This window comes from Bufo gargarizans, chromosome 6, assembly GCF_014858855.1.
Source record: "Bufo gargarizans isolate SCDJY-AF-19 chromosome 6, ASM1485885v1, whole genome shotgun sequence".
Classification (NCBI taxonomy): Eukaryota; Metazoa; Chordata; class Amphibia; order Anura; family Bufonidae; genus Bufo; species Bufo gargarizans.
Window position 1 is genome coordinate 319,409,297 of NC_058085.1, and position 21,043 is coordinate 319,430,339.

Here is a 21,043-nt window from a genome sequence, read left to right on the forward strand (position 1 = left end):
CCTCGCTGTACAACAGAACACTGTCTGCTGTCTCTAACATCATGTCCTCATAACTAATTATTTAAAAAACTGAACTACTGGTGTTTTCTCTATCTGACTATGGACTCATTCAGACAACCGTATGTGTTTTGTGGTCCGCAAATTGCAGATCCGCAAAACAGGGATACCTGAGGTATTCATTCCGCATTTTGCTTTATTTTAAAGTCTGATCTGAGGCCTGATGGGGGGTCTGAGAGGTCTAATGAGGGACTGGTGTGAGGTCTGATATGGGGGAATCTGAGAGGTCTAATGGGGGTCTGATGTGAGGTCTGATATGGGGGAATCTGAGAGGTCTAATGGAGGTCTGGTCTGAGGTCTGATAAGGGAGTTTCTGACATAAAGGTCTAATGGTGGTCTGATCTGAGGTCTGAAACTAGGGTTTGATATGGGGTCCTACATAGAGGTCTAAAGGGGGTCTGACGTGAGGTCTAACATAAAGGTCTGATGCGCGGGTGAGGTTTGATATCGGGGTCTAATCTGAGGGTCTGATCTGAGGTATGATATGAGGGTCTGATCTGAGGTCTGATATGGGGGACTGATCTGGGGATCTGATATGGGGGACTGATATGGGGCTCTTATCTGAAAGATAGTTTTTTTTTGTACTGACACACATAAGGGGGTGTTTTTGTACTTGCACACATTAGGGGGTATTTTTCTACTGGCACACATTATAAAAAGAATCATTACTACTTGGGAGGGATATGGGGAACATGATTATTAGTATGGGCACAACAGGGGCATTATTACTATTAGGGGCACTGTTAACACTATGCGCTACGGCAGATAATTATTTATATTGGTGGGACTTTGTGGAGCACTGCATGGAAACAATTATTGAAGGGGAACTATCTGTGTGGTACCGGTAATTTCAGGAGTACTGTTTCTGCAGTATAGAATTGAGGAGCACAGCAAGCACAGTATTGGAGGTGGCAGGATGGGGTCTTCAGAGGGTAGGGCGCTGATGGAAAAGTAGGAAACTAAGATGTCTGTCAAACTCTTCAAAGAAAAGAGGTGGCTGAAAGAAATAATCATGGTGGTCTGGTCCGAATGGAGAAGATGAGGAATGATAAAATCAGAGGAGACATCACTGGATGTAAGAGGTATGTAGCGCTGTATTACCCTATATGCTCTTTAGTGCTGTATGTAATGTTTTACAAATATGCCTTTAAAGTGGTTGTCCACTTTTCACTATCGAAGACCTATCCTCGGGTCAGCTATTTGAAGAGAAGACAGCACTACCTTCTCTGCTTTGCTTGTTGCAGTAATTGTAGCAGTGAGCAGGTGTAATTACAAGTACATTATGTTCCCATTTACTTCTATGGGACGGATCTCTAGTATTCACTTGAACAGATGGAGCAGTCCCATAGAAGTAAATGGGGACGCCATACTTGTAATTACACCTGCTCACCATTGCATTTACTGCGAGAAGTCATATGAGCGCTGCCTTTTTTTCAAACATCTGATCTGATACCAATAGTAAAAAGAGAAAAAACCCTTTAACAGTAGGGCTGGAGGGAAGGGGTTAGGTTGGCATGGGGGGAACATTTCAATTTTTATCTCAGGCAGCAGAAAGGCTTGGTGTACACCTGCCTCTTGCCACAAAGGGGGATAGGGGGGCAAGCTGAACTTTTTCAACAGGGCCCATGAGCCTTCAGCTATGCCCAACATTCCCCACATTTTGTGAGTTCTCTGTCACTAAAGACTGGTGTAGAACATTACTAAATTACCCCTTGGTGTGCAGATCCCCATCCCTGAACTGTCTACGCCAAGCAGAAGCAGCAAGACGGCACATGCGTTGGTGATTGCTCCGTCTCAGTGCACAGACTTGTTTGCTTTTATTCTTTACTTTTATTGCATTATAGCATGGTGTGAACATCGGCTGTACTTAGGATGACTGACATGTTGGGGTTTGTAGTCAGCAACAATTGAGCAAATAGCTTTTGGTTATCTGTAACAAAGCCTTAAAACTGCTGAAGTCCGGGAGTTTAATGTAAGAGCAGTGATTGCACAGGAGGCTGGATGAGGAAACCCTTCAGGACACACGCCTTGTACGAGCCTTCACCAACCCAGCCAATGAGGCGTCTGTCTGTGGCCGAGCCTGTATGCTGGACCTGCCCTTGTGTAACGCTGCCACCTCCATGTACTGTGTCTGTAACAGCCAGATATCTTGCATCAGGTCTTTCCTAACTAGGTGAAAGTTGACAGCACTGTGCAAATGACGGAGGATGTCTTCTTCAAATCAGAATGTGTATATTAAAGTGTTTAAAAGTTATACAAATTATATAAAATAGAAAAAAATATCTATCTATCTCCTACCTATCTATTGCATATTTATCTCATATCTATTATGCATCTGTTTATCGCAAATCTATCATCTATCTCATCTCTATCTATTCCATAAATATCTATCCATGAGCTATCTATCTATCTATCGTATCTATCTATATGTCCATCTATGTTCTATCTATCTATCACCTCATATATATTATCTATTATCTCATATCTATCTATCGTATGTATCTATATGTCTATCTTTCTATCATCTCATATATATTATCTATCTATCGTATGTATCTATATTTCTATCTATGTTCTATCTATCTATCGCATATTTATCTTATATCTATTATGCATCTGCTCATCGCAAATCTATCATCTATCTCATCTCTATCTATTCCATAAATATCTACCCATGATCTATCTATCTATCTGTCTATCATCTCATATCTATTATCTATCTATCTATCTATCTATCTATCTATCTATCATATCTATTATCTATCTATCTATCAGTCTATCATCTCATATCTATTATCTATCTATCTATCTATCTATCTATCTATCCACTGTCAGATCTCCCTGAATCTACCTGTAATAAATACCATTTGACCGTTTCCTAGTGAAAACCATGTATCTGTTATAATTCATCTGTGTTTGATGTAGAAGAGCGTGCTCATTAGATCCCTAGAAATCTTTGCAGATGACGCTGTTGTTGGTCTGCACAGAGGTTGCAGATAGGAAGCTCTTGCTGTGCCGCAGGTGATAAGAGCTAAGTACATTGTGTATCGTGTAGCCACTGTCCTCGGATCAATCATTAGCTCTTAAAGGAATTCTGTTGTTCAGAAAATCTATTACGACAAAAACTTGTTTGTCGCCTGAGAGTTAGAAGAGATCAATACCAGGATGGGACAAACCTCCAGAATTGGGAGGGAGCTGTGGGTGGAGCCTAAGACACTTTAGAGTATTTAAAGGAAACTTCATCCAACCTATAATCATCAGACGACACTGAGAGGAAAGTCAGATTTGTCTTAAGAAAAAGCCAAGAACTAAGACCTTCTACTTCAAGGAAATTCTTATATTGTAAGTATAGAAAAACTAAAACTTGAGAAATGCAAATGCTTTGTCTTGCATATTCTGTTATGGCATTGGTAACATTATTGATGCTTATTGATTATTAATAGATGTTATGAGGATTATTGATAGAGTAACCTCCATTTATTTATCCAATATGCGTATTAGACCTCCCTTGTAATGTAGTGTGTGGAATCAGTCAGTTTGAGTTTATATACATTTTGGCTTTATAACTTCTACTTATTTATTATTATTATATATTATTATTATATTTATTACAGTTGTCGATTGTACTACAAATAGATATTTCCTTCCTACTAAATGATGGTTTATTGGTACCATCTGCGGGTCTGTGCCTGGAATACACCAGTGTTATTGAATTATATTCATGTACCTTGTGCTAACAATACAATAAAATAGGCACGGCAATGGGCACGATCGATGTGCCTTTATTTCTTTGCTCCAGATCTATATGCATAAGATCTATATTTATATAATGCTATCATACCACAGTATTCTGAGTTCCAGAAAAAATATAAATGGCAACCATGCCATCCCAGAAATGGCATGATGATGCTTTAGGGACTGTCATGGGCAAAACATGCCACCTCTATTCTAACAATAGATTAGTTACACAGCTATAAATATAAAGATATACATTCTTACTTCTTACTTTGCTTTCTCTAATACTAGAACAAGCAGAAAAACAAGATATACCATGCCATCCCAGCAGAAAACAGAGCTTCTGATATCTGACATGGTGACTCAGGGAAATCTGAGCAGCTTAAGTCCAGATGTGGTCGATTTTATAGTAACCTATGCAAAGATCTGTCTGCCTGAGAATATCCATATATGTGATGGCTCGGAGGTGGAGAACAAGAAGCTTCTCCATCACATGGAAGAAACTGGAATGATCAAAAGACTCCACAAATATGAGAACTGGTGAGTTTAATGGAATATACAAAAGTTAAAGCAAACAAAATATCCCCCCCCCCCCCCCTCCAAAAAAAATAAATGCAGAGTCTGGAAAATCTGCAGAGTTATGTGGTGTAAGTTTTCAGAAATTCTTCGAGTGGATGGCAAGGATGTCTACCCTTCCAAGGCGGGGTGCCTTTATGGATACTGATGTTTTTCTCTCATTTGTTTTTCAGCTGGCTGGCTCGTACAGATCCCAGTGATGTAGCAAGAATTGAAAGCAAAACTGTAATTGTCACTCAGGAACAAAGAGACACGGTACCAGTTTCCAAAAGTGGTGTCAGTCAACTCGGCCGCTGGATGTCAGAGGACGATTTTGAAAAGTCCTTCAAATCCAGGTTTCCTGGATGTATGAAAGGTAAAATGGGAGAAAAATCCTTGTTTAATTGAAGATAAATTGCAGCCTATGTTAGCTTTACTAATGTGGTGTCTTAAATTACAGGTCGCACAATGTATGTCATTCCATTCAGCATGGGACCTATAGGCTCATCCCTGGCCAAGATTGGCATCCAGCTAACCGATTCTCCATATGTGGTAGCGAGCATGAGAATTATGACCCGTATGGGCACTGCTGTCTTAGAGGCTCTCGGGGAAGGAGAGTTTGTGAAATGCCTTCACTCTGTTGGCTGCCCATTACCTCTAAAAAGTAAGTAAAACACATAAATAAATAAAAAATAAATAAATATTATTGATGTCAACTTCAAGTGTAATCATTTAATTTATATTTCAGCATACATTTGTTTTCATAAATAATAATGTAAATTGCAATTTTTTATTGACTTTTTGTAATAGTTATAAACTTTTTAAATTGCTTTTATTTATTTTTTTATTCACTTCCATTATATAATAAATGGTAATAATGAAGGTAAAAAAATAATTGGTGATAAATAATGAGTTAATTAACTGAATTCATAATAAAAATAATAATAATTGTAATAGAGGTGTATTAAGGGGCCAAAGTAGTTTCTAAACCAAATCATTGTTCTAAAATAAGATTTCTTCTTTTAGAACCTCTTGTGAATAACTGGCCATGCAACCCAGAGCTAACCCTCATTGCGCATATTCCTGACCGAAGAGAAATTATCTCCTTTGGAAGTGGGTATGGGGGTAACTCCCTCCTGGGCAAGAAATGCTTTGCTCTTAGGATTGCTAGCCGGATTGCCAAGGAAGAAGGCTGGCTGGCAGAGCACATGTTGGTAAGAAGCAGAAAATCTTTACTAGATTATATTAGAGTTAGTAATTAATGTTTTTTTTTATTAATATCATAGTACTATCGATAGATTTACGGGCAACAAAATATATAATAGCATATGGAGAGTGATGTACATTGATTACATTAAAGGAGCACTCTGGGCAAAACTAACATCTATGTTCTAGTCAGGGGCGTAGCTATAGTGGAAGCGGCTGCTTTGGGGCCCTGAACCAAAAGGGGGCCCATCCAAGGGGAGGAGGAGGACTAAAAGATTTTGTCAGGGCCCCCTCAACAGTATTACAATGTAATTATATACAGCGGAAATTATATACAGCGGAACAGCAGCCGGCCCTGGTCTGAGAGAGCGATCTTTACTAGCCACAGGAATGGGGGCAGCATGAAAGGAAGGGGTTGTGAAAAAATTACTGGGGGAAGGGGGCCCCATTCAAAAATTTGCTTTGGGGCCCAGTCATTTCTAGCTACGCCACTGGCTGTAGTAGATGTTTATTGGCTGTACCCACCAATTTTGGCAATAATGGACCCTTGGATTTCAACATGCCTGATCCTTTTGTTCTCAGGGATCAGGGAGATAAGCTGCCCACCAAAGGTGTCTGGCAGCGGTTTTACCACCTCTCCCTATTCAAGACACCTGCATCTTGGCTGAGTATTCATGTGTATCTGGGGTTTGGGAGAAACAAGCAATGGGCTAACAGTAATATTATGTGTATGACAAGTTATATGCTGAACGTGATGCAAATTAAAGAGCACCAAAGAGAGATTCCATCAGAAAGTTATGCATAGGGTGAACTTAATCAAGGGTCCCACCCCTAACAGCTTGCAATTTTACCAGAATTAAAAGAAGTTGTGCACCTTTAAAGGGAAGGGGGGTTGGAAAAACCCCCGCTAGGCAGATCAATCCGTCTCTCTCTGGCCTGGCTGCTCAGCTGCGCTTCCAGGATATAACAACAGCGGCGCCCTGTTCTTCTTGTGTTATGTGACTCATTGAAATGACACAAGGGGAGCAAGTCACCGCTGCAGCCAGCTATTGGCTGCAGTAGCATCAAAAAAGGAAGTTTGGATTCTGGGATGCAGCAGCGCAGCCAAGGCTGGGGAGAGAAGGAGACAGAATCGGGAAGCAGGAAAGTATGCTTCCTTTCGCAGGTCAGCTCAAGACCTGGGATTCCCCCCCCCCCTGTCATTAAAGGTGCACAACCCCTTTAATGACAGTATAAATGAATATGCAACGGTTTTCTGGGGAAAACTAAAAGAAATACATGATAATGCTAAAGATTTTTTCATATATAAATTCTAGTTTCATGCTAATGGAAATCAATGTTTCCTTTTTCAGATTTTGGGAATTACCAATCCAGAAGGAAAGAAGAAATATTTTGCTGCAGCATTTCCAAGCGCTTGCGGGAAAACCAACCTGGCAATGATGAGACCATCTGTCCCAGGCTGGAAGATTGAGTGCGTAGGCGATGATATTGCTTGGATGAAGTTTGATGGGCAAGGTAATTATAAATTAAGGAGAGGTTAGGACCTTTGTATCATGAAATACCTGGGCCCTGCACTTATCAACTGAACAAAGGTCCTAATCAAGCACTTTTGCGCGCCCTTATTCTGAACTCCCTTAGAAAAGAATGGAAAGAGCAATGCATGCGTGGCTGTCTCTCCATTCGCAAGCTGCAGTAGAGGCAGGACAGGGACCACTATTCAGGAGATGGGTGTAGATCCCAGGAGAGGTACCTGCCACTATTAGGCATTTATGGCATATCCTGTGGATATACCATAAATGTCTATTAAGAGAATACTCATTTAATATCTTGGCTCATGTAGGTTTGTTGATTTTATTAACCCCTTAGTGACCACCCATAGGTGTTTTTACGGTGGTCACTAAGGGGCCTTAGGCTGGGCCACCGCTTTTTTGCAGCGGCCCAGTCTAAGAGCTGCACAGGGACGCTACTTTCACATGAGAGCTGCGGCCCTGCTCTAACGGCAGGAGTGCTGATCCGGGCTGTTTAACACTTTACATGGTGCTTGCCGCATGTAAATTGCCGATAGAGGGAGCAGACTCCCTCTGTCTTCCATCAGCACGCCGCAAATGCGATCGCGGGGTGCTGATGTGTGTGAAGGCTGGCTGGGGTCTCATGTAGGCCCCAGATCAGCCTTGAGTAATTTAATAGCAATCAAAATACTGTCTGTTATAGTCCCCTTGTGGGACTACTAAGTGGTAAAAAAAAAGAAAAAAAAACATTTATTAATTTAAAAAAATTATATTAAAAAATACACTTTTTCCATTGAAAATACTCATTTCAATGAAAAAAATAGCAAAAAAATAATATCTCCCCCATATGTTTGGTATTGTTGCGTCCGTAACAACCCGGACTTCATAAATATCATGTAAATGATCCCCTACGGTGAATGCTGTAAAAAAGAAAAAAAAATGACAGAATTGCTACTTTATTCTTAGTTGCCACAAAAAAACTTAATAACAAGTTATCAAAAAGTGTCATTTACTCCAAAGTGATACCAATGAAAAATACAAGTCATCCCGCAAAAATAAATCCCTCACACAACTCCATAGAAACAAAAATAAAAAAGTTATGGGTCTTGGGATGCGGCAACGCAAAAAGTTTTTTTCCTTTTAAAAAAGGGGGTTTTATTGCACAAAAGTAGTAAAATGTAAAATAAAACTATATTTATTTGGTATTACTGTAATCCTACTGACCCAGAGAATAAAGATATTATGTTATTTATACCAAAAATGAACGCCGTAAAATTTATAACGTAAAGATGTAGTGGCAGAATTGCTCTTTTTCCCATCTCCCTTCCAGAAAGAGTTAATAAAAGTTAATCATAAAGTTATATGTACCCCAAAATGGCGCCATCAAAAACTACAACTTTTCCCCAAAAAATAAGCCCTCATACAGCTAAATGGATGGAAAAATAAAAAAGTTATACCTCTTGGAACGCGACGAGGAAAAAAGGAAGAAAAATGCTTGGTTAGTAATGCCAAAATCCCGGGTGGGGTTAATATATAATTTTAAGAAATATCTTCTCATTTTCCAGGCAATCTCAGGGCAATCAACCCTGAAAATGGATTTTTTGGTGTGGCCCCTGGAACATCTGTGAAGACCAATCCTAATGCCATGGAAACTATTTCGAAAAACACAATATTCACAAATGTAGCTGAGACAAGCGATGGTGGTGTCTACTGGGAGGGCATGGATGAATGTCTGGCACCAGAAATTACACTTACCTCATGGAAGAACAAGGAATGGACCCCAGAGGATGGTAAGCAATGATAAAAATGAATGAAATAAACAATATATGCCAAACCATTTTATAACTTCTAAACATAGCAGACAACAGTAAATCATATCATTAAGAAACTTCCTTTAGAAACCTAGAACCATATACTATTAAACGTTTATGCCAGAACAGCCCACCCAATAGTTCTTTTCATTTTCCCAGGTGAGCCTACAGCCCATCCCAACTCCCGGTTCTGCACTCCAGCCAGCCAATGTCCTATCATTGATCCTGAGTGGGAGTCTTCTGAAGGTGTACCCATTGAAGGAATCATTTTTGGTGGGCGTAGACCTGCTGGTAAGTATCCATATTGTTTTTATGTTTCTTCTTGATAACATACTTATGAAGATTTTATGGGTAACCGTTTATTGCCTAACATAAACAATCAATGGTTTCTATTTGAAGGTGTGCCACTGGTTTATGAAGCACTGAGTTGGCAACATGGCATCTTTATTGGGTCAGCAATGCGATCTGAAGCAACAGCTGCTGCTGAGCATAAAGGTAAGCCATTATAAAACACAGGACCTCAATTATCTTTGTAAATTTCTATCTTCAAGCCTTCATCACATACTATATAAATGGTTCATTACCTACTTTGCTTCTTTACAGGCAAGGTCATAATGCATGACCCCTTTGCTATGAGACCCTTCTTTGGCTATAATTTTGGTCGATATCTCACCCACTGGCTTAGCATGGAACACCTCCCATCTGCCAAGCTGCCCAAGATCTTCCATGTCAACTGGTTCCGTAAAGACAAGCAAGGCAAATTCCTGTGGCCAGGCTATGGGGAAAACATCCGTGTCCTTGAATGGATGTTCAACCGGATTGATGGTGAAGACTGTGCCACTGAGACCGCCATTGGCTATGTTCCAGCAGAGGGGTCTTTAAACCTAAAAGGTCTAGGGGATGTTAACATAGAACAGCTTTTTGAAATATCCAAGGAGTTCTGGGAAGAAGAAGTGAAGGACATTAGGAAATACTTTGATGACCAAGTCAATGCTGATTTACCATATGAGATAGACTGGGAACTGAACTCTTTAAATGAGAGGTTGAAGCAGCTGTGAGATATTTAGGGAGTCAATGATAGCGCACTTAAGATTTAGAGAGGCAAAATTCTCTGACCCTTGAATCTGGGTCCCCATCAGCTGAATCTATTAATATGTGGTCTACAGGTAGTATCACTGCCTCCTGGGCTTTTAGATGTAATGGGGTAACCTACCTAGTAGGACGTACTGTATACTGTCTTCCATTCTTTCTATATATCTTCTCTAGCTTATATATAGTAAACAATAGAGGGGAAGATGAAAAGTAGGACGACTGTGTTTCTTGATAGACTGTAACGTGGGTATGGAGCGAGAAATGTGTATTATGTGAGTTTAACTATTAAGGGAGAAAGGAAAGAAGAGTCGGAAAAGTTTTTATATAATACTTTATGTTTTATATTGATTTATATTCTGAATATTTTATGTCTTTATTTTCTTACTTTGGTTTCATGAGAAATAATAAGATTTTTATAACAAAACAAAACAAGTCTCGTGTTTTTTGTGTCTTAAATAAAAAAAATATATAATAACTTCTGGGAATGGCAGCTTGCCAATCAATTTCTATGTTGGCAACAAAAAGGGACAAAATAACCCACAAAAATTTAATACATATTTTTGTAAGGTTGTGGGGGTGATGAGCTAATTACAAATTTCATTTTTGTGAAGGGACTTTAAAGGGACTACTGACAGCACTAAGTAGGGGGTGGACACAGCAGTCCAAACATACCATTTGTGGGTCTTTTCTCTTCGGTAGTAGTGAGAATATGAAGTTTTATTCTGCTAGACCCTGCTCTCTCAAGTGCCCAGAAGGCAGAGCATCACTGTGAAGAACTTTCTGTATTGATCTGCTTTACGACCCCTCATCTGTGCTGTGAGTGACAGCTGTAGTGGTTTCCTGGTTGAATGCTACAGGTGTCACTCAGAGCAGAGGAGATGGGCAATAAAGCAATGCAGACAGAACTTCAAATTGAACTTCTGTGCACTTGCAAGGGCAGTACCTGTCAGAATAAAACTACATATTCACTCCACTCCCGATGACAAATGCCCCCCAAAGGTATGTTTGTACTGGTTTCCACAGCTCCTACCTACCGTATTCTTCCCACCCATTATGGAAGCACTCATTAGTACTGGAGGATCGGGAAGCAGTTAATGCAGTGCTCCCCGGGCTCTGTACTCACCGCTTCCTGGTCCTCGGCCATTGGCTGTGCTGTGGCTGCACACAGTGTGAGGATGGCAGGAAGAAGAAGAGCGTTGGAGGTGAGCGGCGGCATCCGGAGCAGGAGAGGTAAGTGGATTGTTTTATTTTATTTGCTCTGAGGCTAGGGGCTGCTCTGAGACTGGGACTGATATATGGCATGGGGTCTAATCTGAGGCTGGGGGCTGATATATGGCATGGGGTCTGCTTTAAAACTGGGGGCTGATATATGGCATGGGGCAGATCTGAGGCTGGGGGCTGATATATGGCATGGGGTCTGATCTGAGGCTGGGGGGCTGATACATGGCATGGGGGCTGGTTTGAGGCTGAGGGCTGATATATGGCATGGAGACTGCTCTGAGGCTGGGGGCTGATATATGGCATGGGGACTGAGCTGAGGCTGGAGGCTGATACAGTGGATATAAAAAGTCTACACACCCCTGTTAAAATTTCATGTTTCTGTGATGTAAAAAAGTGAGACAAAGATAAATAATTTCAGAACTTTTTTCACCTTTAATATGACCTATGAACTGTACAACTCAATTGAAAAACAAACTGAAATCTTTTAGGTAGAGGGAAGAAAAAAATATAAAAATAAAATAATATGTCTATCAGCATGATAGGTCAACATTTTGACTTGACAAGATTTGCCCACTCTTCTTTGCAAAAACACTCCAAATCTGTCAGATTGTGAGGGCGTCTCCTGTGCACAGCCCTCTTCAGATCACCCCACAGATTTTCAATCGGATTCAGGTCTGGGCTCTGGCTGGGCCATTTCAAAACTTTAATCTTCTGGTGAAGCCAATTCTTTTGTCGATTTGGATGTATGCTTTGGGTCGTTGGCATGCTGAAAGATGAAGTTCCTCTTTATGTTCAGCTTTCTAGCAGAAGCCTGAAGGTTTTGTGCCAATATTGACTGGTATTTGAAACTGTTCATAATTCCCATTAGCTTATCTAAGGCCCCAGTTCCAGCTGAAGAAAAACAGCCCCAGAGCATGATGCTGCCACCACCATGCTTCACTGTGGGCATGGTGTTCTTTTGGTGATGTGCAGTGTTGTTTTTGTGGCAAACATATCTTTTGGAATTATGGCCAAAAAGTTCAACCTTGGTTTCATCAGACCATAACACCTTTTCCCACATGCTTTTGGGAGACTTCAGATGTGTTTTTGCAAAATGTAGCCTGGCTTGGATGTTTTTCTTCGTAAGAAAAGGCTTTCATCTTGCCACTCTACTCCATAGCCCAGACATATGAAGAATACGGGAGATTGTAGTCACATGTACCACACGGCCAGTACTTGCCAGATATTCCTGCAGCTCCTTTAATGTTGCTGTAGGCCTCTTGGCAGCCTCCCAGACCAGTTTTCTTCTCGTCTTTTCATAAATTTTGGAGAGGCGTCCAGTTCTTGGTAATGTCACTGTTGTGCAATATTTTCTCCACTTGATGATGACTGTCTTCACTGTGTTCCATTGTATATCTAATGCCTTGGAAATTCTTTTGTACCCTTCTCCTGACTGATGACTGATACCTTTTAACAATGAGATCCTTCTAATGCTTTGGAAGCTCTCTGTGGACCATGGCTTTTGCTGTGGGATGCGACTTAGAAAATTTCAGGAAAGACCAACCAGAGCAGCAACTTTATTTGGGGTTAATCAGAGGCACTTTAAATGATGGCAGGTGTATGCTGACTCTTATTTAACATGAGTTTGAATGTGATTGCTTAATTCTGAACACAGCTACATCCCCAGTTATAAGAGGGTATGCACACTTATGCAACCACATTATTTTAGTTTTTTTCCCTCTACCTAAAAGATTTCACTTTGTTTTTCAAAAGTTATTATTTTTTTTTGTGACAGTTACACCAATTGAGAGGTGTTTCGCAGCGCAAGAGCCCCGAGGATAGGTCCTCAATGTCCTGACACTGCACAATCCATTTAGGTACCAGCTAAGATGAGTCTATATTGGTTATGTACAGAAGCAGCCTCTACAGATTAGAGAAAACAGTCAAATCTCTATCTTTACTTCCTCCTGACCACAACTGACAAGGAATGTTCTGCTGTCACTTGGAGGCTTGTGGTGTGACATATCAGATGCTGTACTAATTTAGGCTGAAGACCTTAAAGGGGTTCTCCAGGAATTAAGAAAAGGAAAATACCTAAATATTACGTTATTATAAATATATTCCCAAATACCTTTCATTAGCTATATTGGTTCGTTTTGTCTAGGGAGCAATCATAATGAGAAATAAAATGGCCCCGTCCATGCAACGGCTAGAAGGTAAACAATGAAGAGAAAGCATGGTTGGCACGGCGTGCGCCTTCTCTTCAAACAGCTGATCGGCGGGGGTGCTGGACCCCCACCGATCTGATATTGATGACCTATCCTGAGGATAGGTCATCAATAAATATAACTTGGACAACCCCTTTAAGGTTAGTGGTCCTCTAAATTTGCATTCAGTGTCCCATCCCTGTAGCACTGATATGTCCATTCAATGTACCAAACACAATTTTCTTTTAATACATTTTATTACGACTGTGCTAGGGATTAATGAATCTTGGCACTCCTGCCATTGACGTTCATGAGAAATGCTGTGTTTTGAAAGGATTTGTGAAGTGTTAACCTGATTAACTGCACTGATATAACTCATTAGGTTGGGAGGCCAACTGTGATGTCACACAATAGCAGCAAGTAAAGAAATCACCGAACAAAGAGCAAATTAACCATAAAATCATGACCATGGATGAAACATCTCAAGTATTTAAACATCTTAGGCTACTTTCACACTCGCGTTTTGTTTCGGATCCGTCATGGATGGGTCCGTTCAGATAATACAAACGTCTGGATCCGTTCAGAACAGATCCCGTTTGTATTATCTTTAACGTAGCCAAGACGGATCCGTCATAAACTCTATTGAAAGTCAATGGCGGGACGGATCCGTTTTCTATTGTGTCAGATTGTGTCAGTGAAAATGGATCCATCCCCATTGACTTACATTGTGTCAGGACGGATCAGTTTCATCAGACGGACACCAAAATACTGCAGGCAGCATTTTGGTGTCCGTCTCCAAAGCAGAATGGTGACTGAACGGAGGCAAACTGATGCATTCTGAGCGGATCCTTTTCCATTCAGAATGCATTAGAATGCAAACTGATCCGTTTTGGACCGCTTGCGAGAGGCCTGAACGGATCTCACAAACGGAAAACTTAAACGCGAGTGTAAAAGTAGACATATCTGTCCATGGGCAATGTTCCCTTTGTAGCCACTGAGTTATATAGGTACGGACATGGGCACCTTTTTCCTCTAAGTTTGTGTTCACTGGAGAAACCTCCAACAACATATATTGCATATCCATAGAGCTTTATTGACCTAACCTATACCAAAATTGTCCTTTTGGCGGCAGTATATACCAGATCCAACATAGACCTCTGATGGAAGGCTCTGATTTGATGTACAGGTGAAACTCATAAAACTAGAATTTTGTGAAAAGGTTCAATATTCTAGGCTCAAAGTGTCGCACTCTAGTCAGCTTATTACTCCATATCCCCTGAGCAAAGGGGACCTGAGATTGTGACTTTGGGGTTCCATAAGCTGTAAACCATAATCATCCAAATTATAACAAATAAAGCCTTGAAATATCTCGCTTTGCATGTAATGAGTCTGTCTCATATGTTAGTTTCACCTTTTAAGTTGCATTACTGAAATAAATGAACTTTGGCCGATATTCTAATTTTTTCGAGTTTCACCTGTACATATGCCAGCGATGCACAACTGCATCAAATAAATATTACTGCACATGGCTCTAATATTTTCTGTTCTGTGCCAGTGAAAGAGTTAATGTCAGGACCGTGGTATCCTAGGTCAATGAAAGGTTAAATGTCAGAATCCCTGTGGGTCTAGGACAGTGAGGGGCTTAAAGGGGTTGGTGTAAATTTCCCCTTTCCCAGTGCTTCCACTGCCAGGCCCTGCAACTTCCGCTCAGCTAATCCTGTTATAGCACATTGTTGCATGGTACCCATGTGCTATGCCAGCCTTTAGCCAAGCTCATTCAGCCCACAGCTATTGAATGTGTATGGCCGTCTTAAGGACTGAGAATGGGACAACATTCTTGGATATGGCATGAGCACCCAAGAATACTACACAGTCTGTCCACATAGATATTATTATTATTTTTTTACTAAAACCTAGTTAAAAGGAATCTGTTTCCCAAAAATGCATAATTCCTTGTAGGGCTAGCTCAGTTAAATGTAATTTATACCTTTAATCATGTTTTTAAGCTTGTAGACCCTCATAAATGTCTTCAGAATGCATGTACAGTTATTTCAGACTTCAGGAATGTGGCCAGGTACCAGGTACCACTAACCAACTACATTAAAAGGAATTAAAGGGGAAAGAACCACTAAATACCTTGCTTCACACAATCCTATGCTTCTTTCTATAGAAAAAGTGCATTTAATCCATATGCAAATGAGCAGTTAAGTGCACTAAAGGTGGTCCGAAGCCACTTTGTGCACCCTTGCTCATCCAGGTACCTCTGTGCGCCCCTCCCTCTCCTTCTTGACTAGAGAGATGGGTCAAGTGATTAGACAGGAACCTGGTCATGTCAACCAAGAAAAAAAGGTTGGGGCTGGCAGAGGAAGCAAGAGGAGAAAGGGTGCACTGAGCGACTTGGGCGCTCCCTCAGTGCACTTAGCTGCTCATTTACATAAGGATTTAAAGGGAATCTGTCACTAGCAATTTACCAATTTTTTTTTTTCATGAATCCATGTTTAACAGAGTACCTTTTTTCCACCGGTCTTGTTATTTTGATTGTGAGTCTTGTAGTTTCTTCAAAAAATCGATTCTTATGATATGTAAATGAAGCTGTAAGGAGCCCAGAGGGGCGTTATTCTTATTCCACGGTGCCCAGGAACGCCCCTCTGAAGTGCCGTGACCAGCTAAATTTGAAAAGTAATAACGCCTCCAAGCAATCTAAGTCACCTCCCAGAGGCGCGGCTAAGTGCTCAACACATCCCCCGCCCCCCCCCCCCCCCCACCAGCGCCGCGCTCTGCGGCAAAGACCCGGATCCTCCTCTCGCCGGCATCCCAAATCCCGCGCATGCGCAGTGCCGGCGATTGCCTGCGCTATGATAAGATGACTGACGGCACTGCGCATGCGCGGGATTTGGGATGCCGGCAAGAGGAGGATCCGGGTCTTTGCCGCAGAGCGCGGCGCTGGTGGGGGGGGGGGCGGGGGATGTGTTGAGCACTTAGCCGCGCCTCTGGGAGGCGACTTAGATTGCTTGGAGGCGTTATTACTTTTCAAATTTAGCTGGTCACGGCACTTCAGAGGGGCGTTCCTGGGCACCGTGGAATAAGAATAACGCCCCTCTGGGCTCCTTACAGCTTCATTTACATATCATAAGAATCGATTTTTTGAAGAAACTACAAGACTCACAATCAAAAGAACAAGACCGGTGGAAAAAAGGTACTCTGTTAAACATGGATTCATGAAAAAAAAAAATTGGTAAATTGCTAGTGACAGATTCCCTTTAAAGGTTTTTTTTTCTCCAGAATGAAGCAAAGGATTGCTAAGGAAAAGGTATCATTACATTTAGATGAGGTATCTGTGCCTGGTTTAACTGTGAATTTCCTGGTGACAGATTCCCTTTCACACATCAGTGTTAAGACTCCTTGTCCCTTATCAACCCTAATTTAGTGGCAATTGTGCAAATGGTTTGCCTGTAGGTAAAGTCTGAAAATACCTACATTACTATGGGGCACTGGCATTGAGATAAATCAAACTGAATATCATTAGGACTGGGCCAAGGGTCACAGACCAAAAAACATCTGAATGAAACTTTAAAAAGATGTATTACTTTTATAACAAGGCATATAGGTCACATAACCTACAGTCTGAAAGTCATGGGCAGGGGAGGAGGTGTTCACAGTGGCAGTGTTTCCCTCTGGCACTTCCTGGGGCCGTGCAGTGACTGGAGGGTGCATCCTTTCTTCCTTCAGGGCACACCCTGGTGTTGGGGATCTTGCCTGGTGGTAGTTGGGATACCTTTGATGTTGGGTGTTGGTTTGGGTGCAAGGCAGGAGGGATGTTACAGGGGCTGAGGAATGGTGGAGTCAGTAACCAAGCCAGTCTGTCTTTACTAAAGTGCAGAATAGGAGTGGTAGTATATCCGGCAATAGCAAGGCACAGTTCCAAGGCAAATAACACAGTGCAATCTGTCCCCAATAGCAGTGTATGGACATCCGCAATGATAAAGGTTGTAGTACTACTTCTCCCTGTCTCTCTAAAGTCTCTCTGCAGAACCTTAGACATGCAATAAGGTACTTGTTAACTGTTTCTACAGTTACCAGGCTGAGGGATGACACGACTGGTCAAACTGTCTCCAACTGTGGAAGGGTGTGCTAGCAATGTTCCTACTCAAAGCAGTGAGGTCTTTCTGCCATAAGCATGCACAATACCTTGCTGCCTGACTCCAATAAACAGCCACTTAGATTCTCGACCTCCTGATTTCCTTTTGATGACAATGTAGCTTCCCTGACTGTAGAAGTCTCAAAGATGAAGGTTCTCTGAGCTGAGGCCTAGGTCTGAGGAGCTTGCACATTCAGGTCCTCACTGTAGCACAACTAGACTTTGCTCTGACTAAGCTAACCAGGGCGCAGACCCAGGTCCATCTCTTGGCAAGCGAACAGGAGGAGCCAAGGTGTTAACCCTTAGTTGTCCATACAATGCTATTTGGTACACAAATACCGTATAGCAAATCATAACACTGAACTTAGAAACTTAAAGGGGTTGTCCGGGTTCAGAGCTGAACCCGGACATACCCTTATTTTCACCCCGGCAGCCCCCCTGAGCCTAGCATCGGAGCATCTCATGCTCCGATGCGCTCCCGTGCCCTGCGCTAGATCGCGCAGGCACAGGCTCTTTTGTTTTTAATAACACACTGCCGGGCGGTAACTTCCGCCCGGCAGTGTGTTCGGTGACGTCACCGGCTCTGAGGGGCGGGCTTTAGCTCTGCCCTAGCCGTTTTACTGGCTAGGGCAGAGCCAAATCCCGCCAATCAGTGCCGATGACGTCACCGGGGTTCCTGTCAGCCCCATGGAGAGCCCAGTATGTCACCGGAACTCAGAAAAATGCCTTTGCCCTGCGCGATTTAGCGCAGGGCAAAGGAGAGCATCGGAGCATGAACTGCTCCGATGCTCATGTCAGGGGGACTGCCGGGGTGAAAATGGAGGGATGTCCAGGTTCAGCTCTGAACCTGGACAACCCCTTTAACATTTCATCATTCAGCCATTTACAGTGAACCAGTTCTGGGGTACTGCACTTATTACAGGTATAGTCAAAAAAGATTACGTAACAGGTAATGTGGAACCGAAGCTCTGAAATTAATTTAGATGTATAGATTTAGGAAGAATGTCCTTAAAAATTCAAAAATGTCACCCTGATTCTGATATTATAGGGACTTATTTGGACCCAAGTAGCTGACCTCAGCTAGGTCTTCTTCATTGTGACTCTCTTCTCCCAGTAGCTTCCCTTTTAAAGAGGTTCTCTGGGAATGAGGGGATGGGGCGTCACTACAATGCTCTACAACAGATGGTAATCATGATCCTGAATATGATATGCCATCATGGCTGAGCAGCCTGACAGGAACACACACCAATGTGTAGTATATGCAGGTGCCAGAGCGTAGTGTTTAGTGAGGGCCTGCCCCCTCACCCCCTAGGCAGTTGTGTAAGTGGAGGCAACCAGTCTTGCTCACATTCTAGGATAGGTTGCGGCCATTTTGACTTATTCCCAGAGAACTCCTTTAACTATTTGAAACAACAGGTATCTTATAATCCATCCAGGCATCTACACAAACACAGACAACAGCCACATAAAATATCTGCCACTGCTATATCCTTGCAACTTCATATTAAGTCCTGAAATATGTAGATCCTCTAATACAGTGATTCTGAACCTGTGGTACGCCTACCCCATGTGGTACTCGCTGCAGGTTGAGGAAGCATGCAGGAGGGCCTCCTGACATTCAACTGTATCACCAACCTCAAGCAGCAATACAGTTGAATTCTGCAGAGGGGCACAGGAACGATGTATCCCTGTGCACTACCCCAGAACAGGGTACTTACAAATAGTTCTTGATTTGATGTTATTTAATGTGTTCTTGCTTTGTATTATGCTTTATATGTACTCCCAAAAGCTGCCTGTAGGTGGCACTGTTAAGTTAATCATGTTCTCACCTTCAGAGGGAATTAGCTTTCCCCTCTGAGGGATGAGCTTTCTAGTCGGGAATGCCACAGTCACTTCAGTTTAGCTCTACCTGCCATTCAGAACAAATTCTAATTTGAGAGAACAATCCCTGAGGGGAAAGCTGGAGAAGACATTCATAGAATGTCTAGTATCACAAGGCCTTCTGTAACATCCCAGAGTTATGTTACTTAACTCTTTTTCCCCTGCTACTATTTGTTGGTAACATGTGCCTTGTCATCTAATGTGATTTTATGTAATATTCCTCACAAATGTGCATATTCTAAGCCTGTTTACATGTATTTGCTGTAATTTCCATGTACACCAGCAGGTGGCAGCAATGTTTAGCAAGGCCTTAGTTCAGTTTAGCATATCTAGATTGGAATAGTTTATTCCAGTTTAGCTCCCCCCTCTTTGAGCAGAGTGGGCTCGCCCATGTCCTGCCTCATGGGGAGGGAAGGAAGTTACAGTTAGTGTGCCAGCCACCCCGGCTAGGGGAAGGCTGTGCTGGTAGGAGCTCCCAGTTCTAGGGATCCCAACCCAGGATCGTGTCTCGGCTGAGACCAAAGATCTTCATCCTCAGTCTGAGCCTTCAGCCTCAGTTGGTTGAAAAGCAAGCAGCCACCTCCAGAACTCCAGGAAGAACCATTCCCTGTGAGCTAACTGTGAGTACCATCCAGAGACCAGGAGAAGCCAAATTCCGCCTCAGCTAGTCAGTCCCATACACAGCAGAAGATAGACAGAGCAGAAGAGACAGATTCCTGACACATATTACAGAGCCATAAGCAGACGACTAGTCCTGCAAGAGAGCTCCAGGCACATGACAGAAGCAGAAGAGATATTGATCCCTGACATACATTGCCAATACCTGCTGGGACCCAAGACTATTGCTGTATCTCGTGTGGATTAATGCTGCCTCCAGTAAAGACCAGTTTGAATTATATTCCAAGTCTGGATCTCATTCATTACTACCAAGTTCCTCAATTACTCCTACTAGCAACACACTCATTTATTGCAAGTGAGCCAGGATCCAGGAGTCCAGCCGTTCCCAGGTAGGAGACACCGTTGACACTATTGCCACTATCACACAGAGACATTACCCCACTCTGGCATTCCTAACCTGGTACGTGAGTTGCAACACCTTAAAGGACCCTGAGACTCTACCCTGCGCACGCTGCAATTGGCGTCACAAACAAAAACAATAGACTTCTATACCCATATCCGGACCCACTGCATAATTTTGGCGTCCGCCTAACCGTACCACGGTCCTGTCCATTGCACTTCCATACTTGCAAGGTGTTCACTGTTTATGGCCAATAAAGACTTTTCTGCTTGTGAAAGGATTGGCAGTTAATGGCACCTTTCACACTTACTTATTGGTTTGGCCGACCATTTGATGATCTGCATCCCTAGTCCAGGAATTGCAGAACTGATTGGAAGACTTTTTGCATGTGGATGGTTCATACCCTCTAGTGCAGGCATGCTCAACCTGCGACCCTCCAGCTGTTGTAAAACTACAACTCCCACAATGCCCTGCTGTAGGCTGATAGCTGTAGGCTGTTCAGGCATGCTGGGAGTTGTAGTTTTGCAACAGCTGGAGGGCCGCAAGTTGAGCATGCCTGCTCTAGTGCCTGCCACATTTTCTTGCTATATGTGTGGATGGTGTGTAGTCTTGGACGCCTACCACATTTTTAAAGA

At 42.3% G+C, this 21,043-nt stretch overlaps 1 protein-coding gene across 1 annotated transcript; it reads left to right on the plus strand.

Moving 5' to 3' along the window:
- Positions 1 to 2,863: 2,863 nt before the first annotated feature.
- On the plus strand, positions 2,864 to 10,396 carry PCK1 (phosphoenolpyruvate carboxykinase 1). Its single transcript, XM_044297572.1, has 10 exons — positions 2,864 to 3,399; positions 4,084 to 4,332; positions 4,542 to 4,723; positions 4,808 to 5,011; positions 5,374 to 5,561; positions 6,906 to 7,068; positions 8,627 to 8,851; positions 9,032 to 9,163; positions 9,272 to 9,367; positions 9,476 to 10,396. Exons 2-10 carry the CDS (start codon positions 4,109 to 4,111, stop codon positions 9,928 to 9,930), a joined length of 1,869 nt encoding a protein of 622 aa, XP_044153507.1. The 5' UTR covers positions 2,864 to 3,399; positions 4,084 to 4,108; the 3' UTR covers positions 9,931 to 10,396.
- The last annotated feature ends 10,647 nt before the right edge of the window (positions 10,397 to 21,043 follow it).